The sequence below is a fragment of the Nannospalax galili genome, unplaced genomic scaffold (assembly GCF_000622305.1).
Source record: "Nannospalax galili isolate Female #2095 unplaced genomic scaffold, S.galili_v1.0 scaffold334, whole genome shotgun sequence".
In the NCBI taxonomy this organism is placed as follows: Eukaryota; Metazoa; Chordata; class Mammalia; order Rodentia; family Spalacidae; genus Nannospalax; species Nannospalax galili.
The window spans coordinates 1,167,777-1,178,948 of NW_008336888.1; the positions used below are offsets into that span (position 1 = coordinate 1,167,777).

The following is an 11,172-nucleotide window of genomic DNA, read 5'->3' on the forward strand; positions in this document are numbered from 1 at the left end:
TGTGTTAAGGATCAGACTCCGTATTAAGTGTGCTCTACCATTGAACTAAAACTCCAGCATTGCTTTTTACTCTTCTTGGGTTTTTGTTGTTATTGTTTTGAACTTGATAACTGGAAGGGAATTCAAGGTCCCCAAATGATAAGCAAAGAATTTAATCATGAGTTCTAGACTCAAACCTCAAACCTGTTTGTACTTTTCATATTGAGTCAAGATCTTACTAAATTTCCCGGATTGTCCTTAACCTTGAAATGCTCTTTCTTCAGTGTCCCTAAGACATGGGAATTTATTCTAGTGCTATTGTTTTTTTAAAAATATTTTGTTTATAGTTGGGCGTGGTAGCACATGCCTTTAATCCTAACACATGGGAGGCAGACACAGGCTGGTCTCTATGAGTTCGAGGCCAGCCTGGTCTATAAAGCAAGTCCCAGGCCAGCTGGGGCTACGGGGAGACTCTGTCTCAAAAAGACCAATATATTTATTCATTAATTTAATTTTATATGTATGAGTACTATACGTGAATGTATGTAAGTCCACCCATGTCATGCAATGTCCACTGAGGTCACAAGAGAGTGTCAGAACCCCTAGAACTGGAGTTACAGTTACAGATGGTTGTTAGCCTCATGGGGAATTGAACCCAGGTCCTCTGCAAGAGTAGCCAATGCTCTTAAACACTGAGTCATTTCTCTAGCCCCATCTAGTGCTACTGTTTGTTTTACACTAGCAAAACTTAAAAATAGGGACTAGAAAGAAAGTGATGAGCATTCTTAGTGGCAAATAATGTTATAACCTATTTATTTCCACAAATGTTTCAGATGAGGTATCTTCAAATGAGTTTGGGAAGACTTTTCTAAAACAATGCGAGCTGTTATTAGTTGTATGTTCTTGTGTAGTCTTACTTTGGTAATTCCAAAGGAAATTGTGGCCCTTCATAATTCAAAAGTATTAATATTAAAGGTGGAAAATCTGGTTAAAAAAAATAGGGACTAGAGAAATGGCTTAGTGGTTAAGAGCACTGGCTGTTCTTGACCCACGTTGAATTCCTAGCACCCACATGGCAGCTAACAACTGTCTGTAACTCCAGTTCAGGGGATCAGACAGCCTCTTCTGACCTCCTCGGGCATTGCAACAACGTGGCTGCAGGGTGCAGTTACCTACACACAGGCAATACACGCATACAAGGGGATCAGACAGCCTCTTCTGACCTCCTCGGGCATTGCAACAACGTGGCTGCAGGGTGCAGTTACCTACACACAGGCAATACACGCATACACATAAAATAAAATAATAAATAAAAAATTTTTAAAAAGTGATGATGAAGGCCCAGGCTTGGAGAGTGGCAGCCATTATGTATGTAGGAAGGGTTAGGGTATTGGACAGAGGGCCCATGGCACCGTCCTTCAGGCAGAGCTGAGGGAAGAGTTGGATCCTGGAGTCTGTGGAGACAGATTGCGTCCAGGTATAACCAAGGCAGGAGCCACTGTCACACAGTATGGAATTGCTTAGGCTCTGGAGCCAGACTGCTCCAAGTAAGAGTTCTGGCTTTGACTCTGGCTGGTTGTGTGGCCATGAGTCTGGGCACAACAGTAGTTTTATACCTGTGGGCAGTGACTTCCCACTGTGACCACAGCAAAAGGAATTATGAAGGCATATTCTCAGGCCACCCTGGAGCCCACCAAAAAGACTTAGAGGCCAGAAATCCTGTGAATTTAGGTCTTGTATACAAGCCAACCAAAACCCTGAAAATCCTGGCATCCATTTTTGCTGCCCTATAGTAGAAAACCCTTGAATCTCAAGGTTGAAAAATGCACGCCTATCCTTTGCATTCTGGTGACTAAGTGCAAACTGGGCAGGGCTGCTTTTAATTAAACTCTTTGTGCCTGCTTTATCAGCCTAGCCTGATTTTGGAACCCAAAGCAAGGCTGTTCCTACCCTAATAACCCCGCCCCACCCTGGCTAGGCGCAATGTAAGGCCCTAATAGTGCCCTGAAGGCACTCCCTTCATCAACAGGTCTGAGCAAAGTCTATACACGTTGCACTTTGATGCCTTGTTGGGGGTAGGGGGGGCAGGGTTTCACAGACTCTGGCCTTTATGTACTTGAAAATTGTGCTTGTTGAGGCTCCCCAGTCAGTCTCATCCTGTAAAGCACTCATTTGGTCATTCATACACTGCTAAAAAATGTTTTTCTTAAGCTTGGTGTGGTAGTGCACACCTATAATCCCAGCACTCAGAAGGTTCGAGGCCAGTCTGAGCTACATAGCAAAACCTTGTTTTCATAAAATAACTCCCCCCTCAAATTATTAGTTTCATATTTTTTGACAAAAAAATCGAATCCTGAGACTGGTGATATAGCTCAGTTAGTAGAGTGCTTTCCAGGCAGGTAGGAGGCTCTGGTTTAGGTCTGCGGCATTGCATGAAACCAGGCATGGTGGTGCATGCCTGTAATCCTAGCACTCAGAAGATGGAACCAGAAGGGTCAAGAGTTCATGGTTAGCCTGGACTATATAGCAAGGTCAAAACAAGCCTGGGCTAAATGAGGCCCTGTCTTAAGAAAAAAAGAAAGGAAGGAAGGAAAAGCAAAGCAAAAAAATCTAATCCTGGACACCATAAAATCAGATAAACAAAGTGACAAACAAATACATAAATAAAGAATTTCCAGTCCTGCTATTGATTTATTCTGATAATTAGTTATGCCCCCTTCTCTGAACACAAAACCTTGACCAAGTTTGAACCCAGAACCTTCTGAGGAATGGGGCTAATTGGGTCACACAGTCCTACAGCCCAATGGAGGAGGCAGGATACCACCTCCCTTTTAACTACACAGCAAAGACCTGTCTTACAGGTGAGCAAGACATGTGGCCCAAATTCATTTAGAGTCACGCAGCACTCAGCCATAGAATTCTGTAGATGGAAGATTTTTATTCTGTTTGGTAAAAATCTTTGGAATTCTTTTGGTTAGAAGTATCAGAAATTCAACATGAGTCAAGTTTGGTAGCTGAAGCCAGTCCTGGAGAAATTGCTGTGTTATTTGCATATGTTCTCCAGGAGACATATTTGAGAGTGCTCATCATAGCACGGAGAAAATAAAAGATTAGAAACCACCCAAATCAGGTCCAGTAGGTAAATGGTTAAGTAAAATGAGGACTGGACATTTGACCAATGGATAAAGCAACTGAAAGAATTAAACTAGATCCAACATATGTGATTGCCATCAAAAAGGTTAAATTAGATCTCCCATATTTGATCATATCCAAGATATAGTTGATTTTCATTATTGGAGACAGTTTTGCTTCATGAATTGCTGTCAACATTGAGTTAATGAATGCTGAACCATTGCACTATGGGAAATGCAGGCAGGCGAGGTTGCTGAGCCTCTGGCCACTTGATCAGTATATAATCTACTCAGAGACAGCAGGTTTGATATGTATTATTGACTCACTAGCCTTGAGCACATGGCCAAGAAACACGGAGCTCATTCTGGTTTATTTTAATACATTTATTTTCCTCAAAAGGCACATCTTAGCCTGTTTGCATTTAGTTGATTATTTCACCATTTCAAACAGGAAAATTACCTACAAAACCCACAAAGATGTAAAAAACATGGCTCTGTGAAAACAATGTTTGTTTACGTATGAGACCTAAGAATGTAAACAAGAAAGCAGCACTACTGTGTTCAACCAAGCTGAGAACAACTCAGTCAAGCAGCAAACTTTTACCTCTCTCTGCACATCCATGAGTAATTATGCAAATGCTGTGTTCATTTGGAGTTACAAGTAAATCCTAGTGACAGGCAGATTTACCAGCGTGGAATCTGTGAATAGGGGGGATCAAGTACACATAGGCTTTTCATTTTAGTGTCTTTTGAAATTGGGATACATTTTAGATTCTATAAAATACATTGTTTGAATCAGTATAGACAGAATGAGATTAATGTTGAATGAAAACCCACGTTAAATATACATTTAGGTATGTAAGTATAATGTGTGTGTGTATTTGAATCAGTACAGATACAATAGCCTTGGCCATGTGCCCAAGGCTAGTGATTAATGTTGAATGAAAACCCACACCAAAGATACATTTAGGTATGTATGTATATGTATGTGTGTGTGTTTATGTATGTATGTATGCATGATGTTGCTAAATATGTAAAATAAAACAACATGATACTTTTCCTTTACTATGAATGGGTAATAGGTATTAAGTACTCCCCAATCACTGTGTCCTGTTCCGGCCATTTTATCAGCTAAGTTAATCCTTACAAGGCCTTTGTGAGGTTGATACTACCTGTATCCTCATTTTATAAAAAGAGGTTAAAAAAACTGCTCAGGGTCACAAAAAGGTCATTCATTTCACCCTGTAGTAAAAATGGTTGGATTCAATCTACAAATTTTCCTTGTGTGATTTGCAGCCTAAGAGGAGCTAAAACAGTCATTAGCTAGATCAATATGTACTAAATTGTGCTATTATAAAACAGTTTTATTTCCCTCTTTCATATATTGACCATAATATTTCTGACTTAGATGTAAAGATATTTATTTTTATTTATTTAAAAGGATTTCATCTGTAGCTGAGTTTTCCTAAGTGCTTGACAAACTTGGGGTTGTTCTAGCTCTTGATTGCCCCTTTTATTGTATAAGCTTCAGAAAACTATTTTCTACATATAGACATCTTTTGTGTTAATGAGAATATTTGCATAACTTGTTCTGTTTACACTAATGCTTGTTAGTTTTAAATATGCTCAAGTTGCATTATATAGAGGAAAGTCATAAATTAAGATGTTAAAAAACAATGAGAATTGTATGAGCTCCAGGCATTTTTTATGTAAGAATCTACCTGAACGCTGAGGGTCTTCAGAAACTGAATAAAAAAATATTTTAAACTGAGGCATAAAAATCATGGCATTATGAAACATTTAAATGCATTGTTACTCCAAACTTTCATATATTTATGCAGATTTAAAAGTATATTATTCTTAGAATTTATGAGTCTGGGAAATTGTTGTTTCTTTAACACATCAAGTAGCTTTTTCTCCAACTCCATTGCTGCCAACTGAAGATTCCATATTAGCCAGAAATTCTCTGGTCAGAAAGTTTTCTGATCCCCTTGCCTGTCAAATGATATTATTGAGTTGAACCACAAATTTCTAGTTTTGTAGGCTAAAAAAAAAAAAAAAACCAAACAGATACCAGCAATTTTGTTTGGTGCAGCCTGACACCATCTCTGTTTGACCTTGCATGGCTCTTTTTTTTTAAATTTTTTTTTTTAATGTGTATGTATTGTCTGCATGTATGTGAGTGCACCCATGTCATGCAATGGCATGGACGTCAGAAGAGGGCTTTGGATTCCCTTGGAACTGGAGTTAAGGATAGTTCGTAGCTGCCATGTGGGTGCTGGGAATCGAACCCAGGTCCTCTGCAAAAGCAGTCAGTGCTCTTAACCGCTGAGCTATCTCTCCAGCCCCAGCAGTCTTGTCTTAAGACAGCAGGCTTCCTTGCTGAGTGGAACTGTGGCTTGTTTCTCTTGGGATTCTGCCTTCTTCGCAGCACAGGCTCTGAATGTGTGTTTACGGGTGGAATGAGGTAAGGAAGGCATCACCATTCATTTTCTTTGTTTTTTCTTTTCAGCAGTCCACATGTGCAGCGTCTTGGAACACAACTGTGCTCACTTCTGCATCAACACACCTGGCTCGTATGTATGCAGGTGCAGGCAAGGGTACATTCTCAACTTGGACCAGAAGACTTGCAGAAGTAAGCTTGCTTTGCCCATGTGTCTAAACTGCCTGCTCCTTTTATCTGGGCTCATTTTATTCATCTGTAGTCCCTCACCCAACCCACCATCTCCCTGAGGCTGGAAACAGTTTCTGTATGTTCTGTTGCCCCACCCCCCCACCCCCGCTCTCTCTTTGTCATTACAGTGCCTAGGCCTGGCACATAGTAGGTCATTGGCAAAATGTAAAAGATTAGTGGAGATGCTGTCTCAGAAATAGCCTCCTTGCCTGTGTGAGCTGGTCTTTTTCACCTCTAAACTGCTTCTTGCTAGGAAGTTATTGAAGAAACTTTTCATTCACTGGCTTTATTAGCTGGGCCCTGAGGAGCTATTTTTATATTTTATCCTCTTTTCAAAGTGTGGTCTTAGGATGAGTTATTGACCTCAGCTGGGAGTGCTTAGCGTGCTTTGTTTTAGAGGTGTGCAGGGAGCTGGCTGCTTTGGTGAGGAGACATTTTAGTGTTTTCCAAATTTTAAAAAGGGCAAACAGTTATAAAGCATTTGAATTCATATTGTTCTTTGGCCAGGCTTCAAAGACTAGACAGGACTGGAGAGATGGCTCAGTGGTTAAGAGCACTGGCTGCTCTTGCAGAGGACCTGGGTTCAGTTTCTAGCACCCACATGGTGGCTAACAACCATTCGTAACCTCCGGTTTCAGGGGATCCAACACCCTCTTCTGGCCTCCAAAGGCATCGCACAAATGTGGTACACTTACCTATAGGCAAACCACACATACACGTTTAATAAAAACTAGTAGACAATGAGCTGATATTTAAGCTAGCAGGAGGTAACCCGTCAAGAACAGCATTAGGTATACTGAGTGTATGCCCTTCCTTTTTGTTTTAATTTTCCTAAGTCATAAGTATAACCATTCCTCTAACCAGATTACCAATATAGCCAGATTACCAAAACAAGGCCTGAGGAAGACTGGCTACATGGAGGCAAATAGAAATCATCTAGGTCTGACTTGTAGTTCATGCAATGCATAATTGTTATTATACCACATGACAAGCAATTAAGCACTAATGGAAAGCAGTTTGCACAAATGGCTGTAATTAGTACTGCATTTATAGAGCTGAACCACATTTTCCATTTTTCTTCTCCCCTTTCAGATTCAGGGTTGAGTGGTTGATGGGAGGACCTCCCTGTTTCCCAATATTAGGTCATATCTGCCTGACTTTCTCTCGTTCTGAGGCTTCAGAGCCCTCTGGACTCTGAAGGCCAGGGAACTTTGTGCTCTTAAGCTCCTCTCAGATCCCAGGACCCCTTGCAGCTGGAATCATCCTCATCTTTCACTTGAAGCTCTGCTACTTCTTCAGGTGCCACAGCAAAACTTGCTCACAGCAAATACTCATGGGGTAAATAAATTTTAATAAATTGCCAGGGGAGCTTGGGAAAGGTCATCTTGCATCGTTTCACACACTATTCAGCAAACAACTCGCACATCTCTTAGTCACCCCGTCCTCTTTAGGTGCGCTCAGTCTCCAGCCATCTTGCCCACTCCCTTCCTGCCTTCCCCTCTTTAGGGAGCATAAGATAGTCTCCCTCTTTCATGTCCTGGTGCTTGGGTCCCCTGGCTGGGACCTGGGCAGCTGCCAATATCCACTTTCTATGGGCTGACTCAGCTAAACCAGAGGAATTCTGACACCAATAAATAATAATAATAATAAAACAATGAAGACATCGGCCTTGGATTTCACAAGCAGTCTTTGCCACTCCTGCCTGTGAGTATAGGCCCTGATATTCTGGGACTCCCCCTTGCCTGGGGCTGTGGCATCAAAAAGCATGAAGCAGAAACTGCTTGGGCTTTAAACAGACAATTAGGCGGGGAAATAAGGTGTCCCAGAGAAAGGAGGGACAGGAGCCCAGGGCCCTGACTCTCACAGGAGCTAAGAATGAGTCAGAAAGCAACTCCAAGGCTCCTCAGAGACTCTGGGTCACAAACCCAGGTTTCTCTTCTTTTTAAGATTTTAATTGGTGAGTGCGTGCGTGTGTGCGTGCGTGCGTGCGTGTGTGTGTGTGTGTGTGTGTGTGTGTGTGTGTGTGTGCAGGTGCCACTGGAGGCTTCCCTTGGAGATAGCATTACAGGCAGTTCTTTTCTGACACATGGCTTCATTGTGTAGCCTAACCAGACCTGGAATTCACTGTGCAAGTGAGACTGGCCTAGAACTTGCTGTCCTCCTGCCTCAGCCTCCTGAGTCCTGGGATTATAGGTCTCCATGACCAAGCCTGGTTCCAGGTCTGTCGGCCTCCCCTCTCCTGAACTCCGCTGCTACCAGGAGACTGTTGTGCACCGTCCCCGTACAGTAGGAAGAAACACCCAGGAGACTGTGTCAGTGGACAGCTTGTTTATTATGGCGGAAGCAGAGGTTTATATAGGAAAGTTTGGCAGACAAAGAGGTGGGGTTGGTTTTCTGGCAGGCAGACGGGGAGGGAGGGGGCTTCTAAGGCTATGTGGCCTTTGTCCTGTCCTCTGGTCACATGATTTACAAAAGACCTGGTTAGGATTAAAGGATTAGAGACCTAATAGTTTTGCTTGGGGGCTGTGGGCTAAGAGACAGTGTGTCTAGAATGGAGTGGGCCACCTGCTATTCTCACTGGGAGGTCTCTGGCTTGGCCATGCTCTACATTCCAGGCACTCTTGACTTATTCCAACACAGGTCCTTTCAAATGTCAATTTGAAATATGATATTATCATTTGCTGGCTGCCCTACCTGGAGTTGCTTGCTTATTTATTTATTCATTCATTCATTCATTTATTCATTCATTTATTTGTCTTTTTTTGAGACAGGTTCTCCTTGTAGCCCCAGCTGTCCTGAAACTCACTATGTAGACTAGGCTGGCCTCAAACTCACGAAGACCCTCCTGCCTCTGCCTCCCAAGTGCTGGGATTAAAGGTGTGCGCCACCTCACCTGGCGGAGTTGCTTATTTAAACTCCTTGAACCTCAATTTCCTCACCCATGAGGTGGGAAAAGTGGTCACAAGTAAGAGCTTACCTCTTTGATAGATCCTCGTTAGCCCCTGTGTTTGGTCTGTTGGAGTAAAAGCTGTGCCACGGGGAAGCTGTGCCATCCCATGACCTCTGTTCACATGCTGCCTCCCTGCTATTACCATCACAACGGGGGCTGGGGTGGAATGAGACACAGCTATGTTCCATTTTTGTTTTCCTGTTCTGGATGTAGCTGGACATCCCTCTAGATAGGCATGTTGATTACACTTCTGTGCCTGAAGCACCTCATCTTCCTTAAGACATACTTGTCATTCATTTTTCTGTTATGAAGAAATGTTTACCATTCATTCTTTCTTATGTTCATTGATGGATCCAAATTATTTTTTAATTTTTTATAGATATTTGAGCATAGAAACATAATAGATAGCATGCAGAACACTGGAAATTGAGCAGTGACCAGAAAAGCAATGCTTCTTCCATTGGGAGCTTGCTTTCTTGTATGGGAATGAATGAAATAAACAAGGTAATTGCAGTAGAAAGTCATGTCAACCCTTGCCCAGTTTCATGTGCAGGACGTGAGGTCAACCCTAACTCCATTGATCTATAGGTCCATTTTTGTGTCAGTACCATGTTGTTTTTATGACTATAGCTCTGTAATACAGTTTGAAATCTGGTATAGTACTTAGTGCTCAGGGGTGCTTTGGCTATCTGAGGTCTTTTGTGGTGCCATATGAATCTTAGGATGTTTTTTTCCAATTCTTTGAAGAATGTCATGGGGATTTTGATTGGCATTGCATTGAATCTATATATGACTTTTGGTAGGATGGTCATTTTCACAATATTAATTCTTCTAATCTATGAGCACGGGTGGTCCTTCCATCTTCTGATGTCTTCCTCAGTTTCTTTATTAAAGATTTAAAATTTTTGTTGTAGAGGTCTTTAATGTCTTTCATCAGGATTATTCCAAGATATTTTATTTTTTTGCATCTATTGTGAAGGGGAGTGTTTCCATGTACTTTCTCTGATTGCTTGTTACGGGTATACAGAAAGGCTACAGACTTTTGTACATTAATTTTATAACATGCCACTTTACTGAACGTGGTAATAATTTCTAGGAGTTTTCTGGTGGAATTTTTGATGTCTCTTAGATATCATATCATCTGCAAAAAGGGATAATTTTATCTCTTCTTTTCTAGTTATTACTCCTTTACATTTATCCTTCTCCTATCTTACTGCTCTTGCAAGAGTTTCAAGCACTATGTTAAAGAGGAATGGAGATAGTGGACAACCTTGTTTGGGTCCTGATTTCAGTGGGAATCCTTCCAGTTTTTCTCCATTTAGAATGATGTTGGCGTCTCTTAGATATAATATCAGCTGCCAAAGGGATAATTTGATCTCTTCTTTTCCAATTATTACTCCTTAAATTTCCTGCTCTTTTCTTATTGCTCTAGCAAGTGTTTCAAGCACTGGGTTGAAAAGGAGTGGAGATAGTGGATATCATTGTCTGGTTCCTGATTTTAATGGGAATGGTTCCAGTTTTTCTCCATTTAGAATGATATTGGCTGTGGGTTTGTTGTATACAGCTTTAATTATGTTGAGGTATGTTCCCTCCAGTCCAGTTCCCTCTAGGACTTTGAATATAAATGCATGCTCCAGACCAGCCACAGTCATGTAGGTCTCTGTAAGTCTGTCCACTTTCCCCTTCATGCCTTTCTTACTAAACATGCTTTCGCTAAGGCTTTGGGCTTCCTCAGCATCTTGTATTTCTTTACTTTTTCTCTAAAGCTTCCTTCTCCCAGCCATGTGACTGAGAGTCAACCACGTGTCTGACCTCCACGCAGGCTCTAAACCTGCATTGCTTCATGATTTTGTTGAGAATTTTTGCATCTTTGTTCATTAAGGATTTGGGTCTATAGCTTTCTTTTTTGGTTGTGTCTTTACCTGTTTTCAATATTAGAGTGATGCTGGCTTCATAGATGGGACTTGGGAGTTCTCCCTCTATTTTTTATCTTTTTGAATGATTTAAATAGCATTGGATGTAGATCTTCTTTAAATGTCTGGTTGAATTCTGCTGTAAATCCATCTGGTCCTGGGCTTTTTTCAGTCAGGAGGTTTTGTATTACTGTTTCAGTTTCCTTATGTGTTATGGGTCTGTTTAAGTTGTTGATGTCTTCTTGGTTTAGTTTTGGTGGTTCCTATGCTTTTAGATACTCATCCATTTCTTTTTTTTTTTACTATTTTACTTATTTATTATTTATTTTTGTTTTTTGTGTATATGTGTATTGCCTGCATGTAGGTAAGTGCACCCGTGTCGTGCAATGCCCGAGGAGGAAAGAAGAGGCCCCAGTTCCAGAGGTCACATCGCCTGGAAGTGGAGTAACAGACAGTTGTTAGCTGCTATGTGGGTTTTGGGATTCAAACCCGGGTCTTCTGCAAGAACAGCCAGTGTTCTTAACC

The 11,172-nt window shown here is 41.4% G+C and overlaps 1 protein-coding gene across 6 annotated transcripts in view; it reads left to right on the forward strand.

Moving 5' to 3' along the window:
- The window catches only part of Matn2 (matrilin 2), a 193,950-nt gene that overhangs the window by 82,135 nt on the left and 100,643 nt on the right, over positions 1-11,172 (forward strand). For 5 of the 6 annotated variants that reach the window (XM_008831538.3, XM_008831539.3, XM_017797745.2 and 2 more), the window contains exon 4: positions 5,623-5,745. In XM_008831538.3, the coding sequence (XP_008829760.1) occupies positions 5,623-5,745 (123 nt within the window). The remainder of the gene's footprint in view (positions 1-5,622; positions 5,746-11,172) is intronic. The other variant, XM_029562750.1, reaches the window with a different exon arrangement.